The 12,367-nt window shown below is 42.1% G+C and overlaps 2 protein-coding genes across 2 annotated transcripts; one reads left to right on the top strand and one right to left on the bottom strand.

Moving 5' to 3' along the window:
- The first annotated feature begins 734 nt into the window (after positions 1-734).
- LOC145484462 (mammalian ependymin-related protein 1-like) lies at positions 735-6,923 on the top strand. Its single transcript, XM_081463083.1, has 6 exons — positions 735-847; positions 3,546-3,580; positions 4,699-4,833; positions 5,656-5,845; positions 5,944-6,031; positions 6,686-6,923. The coding sequence occupies exons 1-6, from the start codon at positions 781-783 to the stop codon at positions 6,750-6,752; spliced, it is 582 nt and encodes a 193-aa protein (XP_081319209.1). The 5' UTR covers positions 735-780; the 3' UTR covers positions 6,753-6,923.
- Positions 6,924-7,017: 94 nt separating this feature from the next.
- LOC145484409 (glutathione hydrolase proenzyme-like) lies at positions 7,018-12,249 on the bottom strand. Its single transcript, XM_081463027.1, has 3 exons — positions 11,677-12,249; positions 10,133-10,489; positions 7,018-9,521 (listed from the first exon to the last, which is right to left on the bottom strand). The coding sequence occupies exons 1-3, from the start codon at positions 11,954-11,956 to the stop codon at positions 8,344-8,346; spliced, it is 1,815 nt and encodes a 604-aa protein (XP_081319153.1). The 5' UTR covers positions 11,957-12,249; the 3' UTR covers positions 7,018-8,343.
- Between the last annotated feature and the right edge of the window lie 118 nt (positions 12,250-12,367).

Here is a 12,367-nt window from a genome sequence, read left to right on the forward strand (position 1 = left end):
TTTTTTTGCAACGTGTAGGTTCGGCGTGATTTTGTAATCGGAGGTTTCGGTTGACCCCGAAGGAAAAAATATCCGGAAAAGGTCATTTCATCGACGATTCAAAGGAATATAAATATGTATATGTTCCGAGCTAAATTTCTGGTGAAAAAATATAATTTTTGACGAACGCTGGGTTTTTAATTTTTTCCCGCGAAAGATGAGATTTATTAATGTTTCAACAGCTTTTGGCGAGTAAACATCACAGGTTGCGTGACTCAAAATTTGGCCGAGTGGAAGCTTGGGTCTGCTCGCACAGAAGTCGAAAAAAAAAAAACCACGGGTAAACCATGAACCGCGCTCGGCCCATGGCCGCGCGGTTAAAAAAAAACCACGGGTAAACCATGAACCGCGCTCGGCCCATGGCCGCGCGGTTAAAAAAAATAATAAACCACGGGTAAACCTAGAACCGCGCTCGGCCCATGGCCGCGCGGTTAAAAAAAAAAAAACATATCCTCTGGGGCCGTACATACCTATGGCCTGTATAAAATGCTGTTGGTGTTGTTTTTGTCAGACGCCCATTCTCTTGTTTCTTTGTTTTGACCTGAATGACCCATAAAAGAATCATGACGACGCAGAAACAAGATATTTTTGGCTCTGGCCCATGTTTCTTTAGACACCCGACACTGGATAGTTTTAATACGGATCACCTGACTATTGCGTGATATCTGCTGACGATAAAATTGTGCAAACCCGAGACAGGACCACGATTTGGCTGCAGTCCTCCTCAGCATCGAAAGCAAAATGCTCGCCCTTCTTGGAACGCTGTTTCTCGCGGTGCTCGTCAATGCTCAGAGACCTGAACCATGCGGTAAGTCTCGATTTCTAGATGCATTTATCCAGGGTTTTGGGGTATACGGTATACAGAGAGATTTTAAATCAGATATACGGTGTTTTGACGCCAAAATTGGGCCTTTAATGATACAAATTACACCTTGTTTTTCCAAATCTTGGTATTTCTCATGAATTTGAGGGAAAATTTTGGGTTTCATGGGTTTTTCTTTTCAGGTATGTTGGTATACCACTATAAGCTCTACCCCACATGACCGACCCTGATTTATCAAGACACTTATACAAATTCTTGTTTGCCGAGATTAAGATCAGATGTAATCTAAATCAAACGTTTTACATACCTCGGCTAAAAAGGCTACAACCGTTTTCTTATATCTCTGGCGATCGTTTGCCCAAAAATCGACGATGCGGTCTGCATGAAAAATTTTGACGCGCAGAGAAGTTCCATCGACCCGTTACGTAAGGACCCCGTAAGTCATCGAAATCAAACGACTGCACTGCAGTCATAAAAAATAATTTTTGCATCATCCGAAGACTTTTTCACCCACCTTTGTTTTCGTGGTCACCTTCAAGACTTTTTCTTCCAAACTTACGAATTATTGACAACTAAGTAACATATCAAGTAAACTGCGCAACAGTTACATAACTATCTTTCCATAGGTTTAAGCCATAAGTCCAAATATCCTCTCTCTTCTGTGCCATTGAATATAAACTTCGGCTGCGAGAAAGCTGGATATGTTTCAGAATAAAAAAATTGCTTTGTATTTTCTCAGTTGTAATTTTTTTTTGGTACCTCTGCAAACTAGCGCGACATCGCTTTGGATCAAAATCGCAGATGGGCTATCAGAGAAATATTTCCGTGGTGCGTGCAAAGCCTCCTTACAAGTCACTTTCATCTGTCATAAACGTAAACGAACGGTTGAAAATGAAGTCTTCGTTCTCAGCTCATTCGATTATCTGTTTCGCCAACAACTACGAAAGGAAAACCTCGCAAACAAAAGTCGAAAAAAAGGGAAGAAGTGAGTTTCGTGCGGAAAACTAACGTAATATCCGTTCAGATGACAGATGTCTGTCAGGGCGCTCGGCTCGAGTTTCGTTCACCCTGATTTATGTCTGTCAATAAAGAACGCTGATCGTCGGTTTTACTTTGAAGGCCGGCCATTGACGTCCGCCGTCCGAAGTGCTTGCTCAGGAGTCTTAAGCACTCGGCTAGACTGTTCACAGCCCTCTATTTTCTCGTATTTTTATTTGATCGTACTCGCGGATAGAATCGCGAGAGAACTGGACGCCAGCCCAAAACGCAAGACTTGACTGGGTAGGGGTGGGTGCTCGCTTCGCTCGCAAACCCCACCCCCCACCCCCGCGTGCTTCGCGCTCGCTTCGCTCGCTTTTTCTTTCGCGTGCGTAAATAAAGAGGCTATGAACCGTCTAGCACTCAGCCAGCGTTGATGGACTTCCGCCATTCCCCCCAACTCCTTGGGGGAGGGAGGGACCAAGAGAGTTTTTAGCCACTGGCAATGAAAAAATGTTATTTCTTTGAAGTATTTTTTTAGTAGGACAGACGTGTATCAGTCTAGTAAGAGGCTTGTAACTACAGTTTACCATCAAATTCAGTGTTTCGGCATTTTGTTTTTTCATTCTTTTCATTAGGATTCTTTGATCTGTAATGGCCGTTTAAATTATAAAAAAGAACTACCTGAAAAATATACTTGAGCCCAGGATTCATCAGCTAGAGAGGGAGGTTTCGTAGAGATGGGAAGACATTTTAGCAGAACATTTAGGTACTGTTTCTGAGAATGTAGAACAATGACTAGACAAATGCACATCTCATAAAGAGGGTCGTACTGGGGTATTCCCGTGATGCGTGATTAGCTGATTTTATTTTCCGTGAAACGTGAATTTAGGAAATTATTCTTCGTGACTCGTGACCTGAAGGTTTTGCGTGACCCGTGAAGAACCTGAATTATTAACCGATATTCGTGATTTAGCCACTCTTTTCTACGTGATTTTGAGACGCAAGTCCTCCGCCGGAATGGTTAGAGTCGTCTATCGAGAGTGACTTAGGTATGCGATTTGCAATATGGAGCCTTGACTTAGCCATTCGCTATTCTGCTTTCTTTAAACACTGTTTCTAGTGTAAAGAACAGGTCATTAAAATGAGTATCTTAAGCCCTGGCCAAACGGACTCGCAAGTAAACGCAAGTTCTCAACTTGCGTCTACTTGCGACTCCGTTTGGCCAAGCCTTGCGTGCACTTGCGTTGACTTGCGATGACTTGCGCTCACTTTGGTCGAGATCAAATTTGCACGCGAGTCGACGCAAGTTTTTCACCGTGTGGCCACCCAACAAAAGTCGACGCAAGTTGAGAGGCGTCCATTAACCTTTTATTCACCAATGAAATACAGGATATGTCTGCCTTGAAATGGGTTTTATTGCGACTTGCTGGTACCTGCGAGGAAACTTGCGAGTCCGTTTAGCCACCCAACGTAACTCTCTACGCAAGTTCAACTTGCGGCTGCTTGCGATTACTTGCGAGTCCGTTTGACCAGGGCTTTACTTGCTTATTTTCGTGATTCGGTAAAACGAAATTCTTATATCTGTGATCCGTGATCCTCTACTTTTTCCGTTCGTTAACCATGCCAGAGACCCCCCTGTACGACCCTCCATAAACACAAATGTCTTCATACGAATTCAAAAGAATCATTTGTCCATTTTCAGAGACTCCTGCCGAGTGGCATGCACGCCAAATGACGGTGAGTTAGATTCCGAGAGTCAATTTATAAGTTCTCCTTACTAGTCTTTGTCCATTTTGAGCCATGTCAGTTGAAAATAAATAAGAGAATTTGCTTGCTCATCACAACCCTATTCTCATTGCATTAAGGAGGAATCCACCACAACTTCGAGTAACAAGCGGACAAAAACTTTGTACCGAGATTACCTAGATTGTATTACAAACTTCTGTGCGACTGTTTAAAATATCTCCTCAGAAAAAAAAAATTTCCAACAACACCAAATGTCGAAAACAAATTTTGAAGTTCATATAAAAACACTTGAACGTACTGGTGAAATGAAACTGATGATGTAATTTTACCTGTGCTTGAACAATTGTTTTTGGTGTTATTTCAGGCAACTATTTCTATCTTTAGCTTTTAGAAAATGCAAAAGGGACTGTAATATACTTAAAGGTATTCTGGTACAAGATTTTTGTCCATTCAAAACTAAAATTGGTCGATTTCCTATCGGATAATTTTCGTCTTAATAGTATATTACTTATTTTGGGGCTAATAGGTGTGAAACTTGTTCAGGGAGGAAATTGTAACAGACCCAGTCCTAGCCCTGTATTAAGTCATTCCTCTTGACAAAAGCAATAAGCTAGCCTTAGATCTTGAAACCATGCGGGGGCCTTCATAGAGCAGTGTGTTTCGTGAGCGTCAGAGCCGAGCAGAAGACAGCTGTCTGTCCGGGTCTTAAATCGGGCTCGATGTTTGGTTCTGGTGCAACAAAAAAAATCACTCGCACATTCTGGTGCGAAATAGAGCAGAGGAAGAAGCAAGCTGCAGACCCGGCCCTACCGAAAATGTTTGGGATTCCTTCCGGGCAGGGTCGGAGTGGTGGGGGGGGGGGGGGGGCGGGGGGGGTCGTTTGAGGAAATTTTGATTTATTATTTAGGCATTTTCTCTGAGTATAATAGGATCCCTTCCACCACTCTTTTTTTCCGCCAAGGGTTAGAAATTCTGTGATAAGCTTTCCCTAGGTAATTTTTAAATAGACAAATGATTTCATGGGGTAACGATTATAAGGAGTTACTTGTTTCGCTTTAATTCCGAAAATGGATATTATATACTCATAATTATCATTTTACTATTTCCAGTTTGATCCGTCAAAGGATGTGGCTGTGTTTGCAAGGATATCATATGATGCTTATAATGAGAGACTTAGTATAGTGGAAGAGATTGACGAGAAAAAAGAGAAGAAGTTCTACGAGTACATTCTCCTCCATAGAGAGGTACAATGATAGGTAGAGCGCTTTCCGATTGAGTGTCGCAAAACGGAAAGGAAATTTAATAATCACACTGGCCAATCACAAAGGACGCAGAAATACAATTAATCAATCAAATCTCAAAGCAAATATATAGAGAGGTATTGAACGGCAGCCATGTTGCATGGTAGGAATAATAGATTCGTTTTCCTATGGGAAAAAATGTTCTTTCTAACGCAAAACATTTTCATTGTTCCTGCCATGCAACATGGCTGCCGTGCAAAACCTCCATACTATATGTAGCGGACCTGCAGCGCGGGAAAACGTATTCGAGTGAGTGATGACGATTGGTTTTGGTTTGATTGGATGAAAAAGTGATTGGATGAAAATCGTATTTTAAGGCAATCGTGTAGCGTTGAAATACAAACCCATTTGATTTTCCAACGCTCAAATGAAAACCGCTCAATTGGCACAACTTTTGCTGATAACCTTGGAGTACCTGGTAATAATTCTGTGTTAAAGCTTATTTAATTTCAAAGGTTTAAATTTAAACCCGTCCATAAACCCGTCCACGCGACATAAATACTCTTTCCCTTGGCAATTACTGACTAGCACCCAGTTGGTCCGTCTACGTTTTCACAAGTGGACTACTGTAGGGAATAAAATGTCATCACCGACAATTTCCCGATGGGATCCGATTTAAGCCTAGTGCAATTTCGCCATAGCGTATAGAAGCATCCCTTGGGACGCTCACATTCAAACCATAACAATAGTCAAAGTTTGATATGATTTATTAATTTATTAATTATTTATTATTCCTAAATTATTTTTTAATTTTTACTCCCTCAGCGCACCATGTACCAGATCGAATTAAGCATTAACAAGACTGGAAAGTGTGTCAAGAAAGACCTGGATGAACCCTTCCACAGGTTTGAGATACCGAGTAATGCAACATTTTATGGAGAAGCAACCATCGGTTCAAATGCTCTTCCTGGCCTGGGAGTGGACGTGGCTCTTTTTGGGGGAGAAATGGGAGACGGTAAGACCAGAGTGCAGCGCGCGCCAGCATTATTTTGTTTGTCAGTGTCATTTGATCGATGGCGATGACGAATCTCGTTGTAAATAATTTAATTTCAGATCGTTATTATGTGACGGTTACCGAGCCGGGTTGTGTTCCAGTTCATGAAAATGTGGTGTCCAAGAAGTATGGCTTCATTCACACCAGGTTGGTTCGCATGTTGTTCATGTCACTTTTTGCCAACGTGCCCCTGTAGTATATGACGTATAACCCTGTTAACAAAATTATGATGCTGGCCTTTTCAACACGCGAAAACAGCGAATATAACAAATTCCCGCGTATTTAAGCAAAATGTGCCGGTCTTTGTAGGAAACGGAGCATTTTAGGAAACCGCAAACAACGATAATTGAAGGTGTGCGCGCTTATCTTTTGCAGTCTTTTCATGTATGAAACAATTTCAAATTCCTTTTGAGAAAAGGTGATAAAATTGAACGGAAAGATTTGAAGCCACTTCAAAGTTAATCGTTTTCCAGGTATATAATACCGGAATTTGCCAAAATAGAGTGAAAACCTTTTTTTTCGAATTCGTGTGAACGAAAATATGAAATAAATCTCATATATAAACCGTGGAAAAGTTGGGAGAAGGAACTTTTGTCCTCCCTATAAAACCCTCCCTGTACTCGCCTGCTTCACTAGTGAAATATATTGTTGTGGGTAAAATGCCCTGAAGTGTAAGGTTTGGAGCTCTGACAATTCATTTCAATCTGGATTGCAAAAATAGGTTACTGGTAGAATTTGATAAAAAGGAATGCTTTGTGAAGCTTAATAGCAGACGTTGAAGTATTCTGCAATTTCTTTCAGCTTTTTCGATGTGGAGCTTGGCGTGGATCCTGAAAGGTTTGTTCCTCCAAGTGAATGCGAGGAGTAGTAATCTGACAACATGTCGCCCATGCACAGCTTATTTCAGTCACCATGTATTAGTGATTAATTTTGTTCCAGAGCCCTCCGTTTTACTGGCCAGCAGTAATGGAGGAAAGGCTCTGTAAAGGGATTGATTTTTAGTTCATTGTTAAATAAACAAGCTGATGCAAGAACATTACATTTGTGGAGTTGTTTACCTTTACTGGTCAGAACTTTTTGGTGAAATTGGTCACTGCTGTAACTTTGCGCGGATTCATCAAGCTTGAACGTTCGTAGCCCACGAGCAGGCTCATGTTGGAGTACAAGCGCGCGGCGTAGCCGAGAGCGCGAATTACAGAGATCAAGGCAGGCTCACTTTCTCGGCACCTCTTTACCAGACTCCTTCCCACCGGATCGCTTTGCTCTTCACTCCTCGCGCGCTTGACTCCAAGGTGAGCCCTCTCGCAGGCTAGAACGTTCGGAGACCGTCGTTTAGTTTCTTTCGGTGGATCACTTTCCCTGCCGTTTATCGACATTTTTCGATAAAAAGAATAAATTTCTATTTATTAGGTGTTTTATTCTTGCCCGTAGCTTCATTGAATTCCGTACTTTTGAGCTCTTCGTTTAGCTATACGAAGATTTCAACTTTCAAATGTCTCATTCACGGTTAAGTCATATGAAAAGGTTGACAACATTTGGAGTTATTAACGCTACAGACCCATTTCCAAAATGTAGGACGAAGATTGTTTGCCTTTGTTTGACTCAACTTACATATCAACCCTGGAAATTGTTATTGTCATTGTTATTATTGCATTTCTGGCTCGAGAAACTCGTCTCATCGCAGTAAAAGTTGGGAATAATTGTATAATTTGAAGATTTTCGTGCGGACGTCCTTAGCAGATTTGCTCTCTGGGTGATTACTTTTTTCGTTGTTGGGGAGGGAGGATGAGTGGAAAGGGCGAAGAAAATCTCTAATGGTTAGAACGTGCTCAGCGCACTTATTGAGAGCATTTTCTAAACTCGAGGCGTTAACATCAGCGCTGTTATGATTGTTTAGAACCGATTTTTCGTCCGAACGCTCGCTTCTGTTAGACCGCTTCTCTTTGGTACTCTCATCAGATATGACATGTACAAGTTCCTGTCGAATTTGAAACCCGCCTACTTTTCATGAGGGCGGAAAAGAATGTTGACAGGTTTCACTAAGAAAATAAAGGAATGAAAGTAAAACGAGAAATAACGCCTGTTCGCGGGCCATGTTTTGACTGTGTTGATAGGCAAACAATGTCAGATCTGCAAGACCAAGTTGTTCCAAGAAATTAAGTTAATCCTGCGTTAGCGTGACTTTTGATTCCAGTTTTACAACTAATCGATGAGATTTTCTAGTTTTTAATGTCGTCTAGTTTTCAAGTGGACTAATCTCAATCTACACCAAGCAAAAGCAGTGAAAAACACCTTAAGCACGCTTGAGCTTGTTTGTCCGCGCCCCGATGGCGTTAAATGTAAATCTGCTGTCTAAATTAGCTTGTGGACTTTGATTCTTGTTTGACCCCACCTTATCTCCCTACACATAAAATCAATTTTGTTCCAAGTGTAAGCTAAGAGGAAATCAGCCGCCAGGTTTAAACTCCTTCCGCAAGTCCCCTTCTGAGGGGGTGGGTGCAACCGTACATGACCCCATTGTCATCTATAGTGAGCGCCACGCCCAAGCCGATCGGTACAAATGCCTTCAAGTACTCCAACTCGGTCACGCCTTGCCCCATGTCACGCACCTCTTGTAGCACGTTCTCGGCCACTGAGAACTCTTCTATAGGAACGGCTTGGAAGAAGTCAGAAAAATCCGGCAACAGGAAGGTGGGAGACTCCATGGCTTCTTTGGGGTTCATGTCGCTATCCAAGAGATTCGTCACATACTGTGGAACCACGATGGGATACGACGAACCAACAACAGACAGCGCCATGACAGGTCGACGACCTTCAGATGATTCCTCACTCTTGAAAGCAATAGCAGGCTGTAGAGCTACCGGCAGCCTACCCCCAGGACTTGTCTGCTTGACGTAGGATTTAAATATGGCACCCGAATGCGGTAAGGCGATTCCTTGGACGAAAAGACCCGTCCCCCACATTTGGCTGTTGATAGTATGAATCATGGAGCAAACGTTTCCGTCCTTATCAGCTGCAACTATAGCATCTGACCCATGTATAAAGTCAGTTTCCTTTCCTCCGAGGAGTTTCCTTATCACGGCGTTGACTTCTGTCATCTTTTCAGGAGAGCCGATCTTCTCCCAAATGGCCTCAGTGGAACCAAAGGAGAGACGATCTGACAAATCAAGGTCTAAGCTCTCTTTTAAGATAGACAGCCCATTGGGGTTACCGTGCAAGAAAAATGAGACAAAGTAACTAAAGCGAGAGATAGAAGCGAGCCAGAAGAACTCTGTAGCATTAGTGAGGTAACTGGATCCACGTGTCTGACCGATTCCAGCCAATTCCATCAGACGTAACTTTTCCACCAGCTCAACTCCACCCCAGTCGTTCCCGGACGCGAACACTTCATATCCATTGTATGACGTGTTGACGGGAGTCTCCCACATAGGTTGATAGCGGCGCATGTCATCCAAAGTTATAAAGCCTTTTTTTTCTTGAATCAGTGATGTCATGACTTGGGCCCAGGTCCCGTTGTAGAAGTACCCCTTCGCATCGGTGGATACGTTCCTTATGAATTCAGCTAGCTCAGGTTGTTTGAACAGTTCTTTGTAGGCGTATGGTTTCCCGGTATCAGGGTTGGTAAAAATATTTTTACCTAGATATAAAATACAGTGATGTTATTTTCTGGCTGAATAAGCCACGTGACTAATATTTTATCAATACGGCGAGGAACCTCTGAACGTCAATACGAAACCATTACTCTCGGAGACCGTTTCACAGCAATTTATTATCGTCTTTGATCCGGAAAAGGAACTTTGTCCTTCTTTTTCTAAGGTTTAATTAGGGATGTTTCATTCTAACTGGTGATGTGGAAGTTGAATTTGGTTAAGCTCACACACACACATTGTCAATTTATTGAAGTCGAGTTCTACTGACCATGAAATGGCATCCTTAGCGAGTTATGATATACCAACTTTCTTTCGTACGTGGTTAATATTTGCTGTTGTTGTTGTTGTTGTTGTTGTAAAAAATGAATAAAAATACTTTAAAATGAACAAGAATCCTTGGTAAGTATTCTAGACCTGGCAGGTATAGATAAAAAGATTCTTCTAGCTACTATTATAATTATAATGAGGAGAACCGACGAGTTACCTGCTAATGGCTACCGTCTAAGTATTCAGGACCATTATATTTTGATGATCATTGCTGGATCTGAAAGGGTTAGTTATTTTTGGTAGATACAATGATTTAAGAGGCTGCAAATACCTTGAGTTGTTCTCAAAAGTGTTATGTCGTTGTAGTAAGCTTTGATGGAAGCTGCCATGCCGCTGGACAGTTTAAATCCGTTTTCTGCGAAGTATAACGCGGGCTCGAACAACGTCTTTAGAGGAAACTTCGCAAACTTGTTGACCGCGTCTGCTACACCAGCAATGAATCCTGGGACGAGAACTGAAGCACCGTTATCACCGGAAGTGTGGACTTTAGGGATCTGGGACGGGTCTCCTTCTAAGGGAGTATTCCAGCCGCCATTAATGCTGTATACCCTATCGGAGGATTTCTCGTAGTAAAGGATTTGCGTGACACCAGCGTATGAAACGTAGGACCCAGTTGCCAGCGTGACCTCTGAAGTGAAAACACAACTGCGTAACTTTTCATGCGTTAATTCTTGGTTCACAAATTAAGATTCCCAAAAGTCATGAGTTATACTGTCATAAGACTTAATAGGCATTATGTTTTAGAAAACGAAAAAAAAGAAAAAAAAAGAAAAAATTAAAGAGCATAAGTATCTTTCAGCAATGGAGTAATAAAAGTAAAGAACTTGGCATTATTTTTTTTATATGCGAAGACGTATTCTCGCGTAAACAACGAAACACACGTTTCTGTGATTTATTTTGTACTTCGACAAAACATGTCCGTTTTAACCAACGAGAGTACGGTATCCAAAGGAAAAAGGCAAAACGGCAAAAAGGCAACATACGTTTTATCAAACTTCACGATCACTGACCCGTCAGAGTAGATTCAGTTAGCGGAATAACGCCGCGTTCGAACTCTAACTTACGCCGAGTGTCTATGAAGAGCGTTTGTCACAACCTCCATATGGTCCATATGGCAGGTCCTCGCGAACAGCGCTGAAGTAAATTATCCTTTCAGGCTTCATTTGTGACTCATTTATTGAAAGACTTTCAATTTTCGTGCAAACTGTTATTGTTTTAACAGCTGGTAGTAGGAATGGTACAGTAGTCAGGTAGTGTAAACAAATTTAGGCCAGCCTTTTACAATTGTATTTTTAGGCGCTGGTTTTAACTTTTAAAAGGTATGTTTAGGGGTGCGTGCGATTGAAAATAAAGACTCACGTGAGAAATGACAACATAAATTCTATTTTTCACATACTGTTTTAACTTCAGTTTAAGACTTCCCGATTATTACCAGAGGATGACTCTTAGGGTACGAAGGCGGGTATTTTGGCAGTGTCGCCTAATGTTGATTCTATCAACTTGAATACTGGATTTAAATTAGTAAAAGGCTGCAATTTAACGAAATAATGACCATAATGGATGTATGTAAATAGTCTCTCTGTAAAGAGTTTTCACCTGAAGGCTAAATTCTCTTGTCCCGTCCGAGCCAAATTCACGGGTAAAAAGAAAATCGCCATGGCCATCGCATCAACTAAATCAAGAAGAATCACTCCCTTGCAGCTCTAACTCAAAATTTCTCTTTTCCTCTCCCACCTCGATTCTCTACCAGTCTGACCCCATGCGAGCATCCAGTCCTGTATCAACAACGCTCTTCCATTACGCTTGTTTTCATACCTGTAAGGGCAGTCGCTAAACATGCGTCCATGGCGTTCCCGCCTTTCCTGAGCGCGTCCATTCCAGAATGCACAGCCAACGGCTCAGTCGTTCCCGCTACGATCCCTTGGCCGGCGCTGACCGCCAATGGCTTTGGTCGCTCAAACCGGTTGAGAGTCATTTTCTCCAGTCGTTCAAACTCTCCTTGAGGCCATGTTGCAGGGGACAAAGATGTGTCGCAGATTGCGGTCCGTGCAATCATCAGCACTGCAGACAACAATAAAGAAAGACCACGACGCATCGCTAAGAAAGAATAAAACTGGCTCGCAAGTCTGTTATTGTCACTATTCTATCTGCTTCCTTCAGCAAGACGGTCGATCTAACCCCGATTTACAAATGAGCAAGCTAAAACTGCCACGTATGATCAGTTATCGTGGCGTGACTGACGTACGCGCTAAAGTAACCGAAGCGATATTGGATTAGTTCAGAAAAGCTGTCATGTTTCTCAAAGACGTCATTGTAGTGTCTTTGCGTAGCTGTGCAAAGACAGATCCATCAGCCAGGTCACCCTCTTTGCTAGAGTGAGGATTTTACTCGATGAACGCCCTAAGGTCCTGAAAGTTCTGAGAGAATGTAAGGCAGCCTTTCACAAAAAAAAATTATTGGGTGTTTATACGAGTAGACTTTGCTAGCTAAATGTCCGCGCCATCGT

This window comes from Orbicella franksi, chromosome 4 (genome assembly GCF_964199315.1).
Source record: "Orbicella franksi chromosome 4, jaOrbFran1.1, whole genome shotgun sequence".
In the NCBI taxonomy this organism is placed as follows: Eukaryota; Metazoa; Cnidaria; class Anthozoa; order Scleractinia; family Merulinidae; genus Orbicella; species Orbicella franksi.

Coding starts and splice junctions, on each gene's coding strand:
- LOC145484462 (XM_081463083.1), top strand. CDS start 781: ATGCTCGCCCTTCTTGGAACGCTGTTTCTCGCGGTGCTCGTCAATGCT. Junction 5,846..5,943: donor TGGGGGAGAAATGGGAGACG/GTAAGACCAGAG, acceptor ATTTAATTTCAG/ATCGTTATTATGTGACGGTT. Junction 6,032..6,685: donor TATGGCTTCATTCACACCAG/GTTGGTTCGCAT, acceptor AATTTCTTTCAG/CTTTTTCGATGTGGAGCTTG.
- LOC145484409 (XM_081463027.1), bottom strand. CDS start 11,956: ATGCGTCGTGGTCTTTCTTTATTGTTGTCTGCAGTGCTGATGATTGCA. Junction 10,490..11,676: donor TTTAGCGACTGCCCTTACAG/GTATGAAAACAA, acceptor TTTTCACTTCAG/AGGTCACGCTGGCAACTGGG. Junction 9,522..10,132: donor ACTTTTGAGAACAACTCAAG/GTATTTGCAGCC, acceptor TTTTATATCTAG/GTAAAAATATTTTTACCAAC.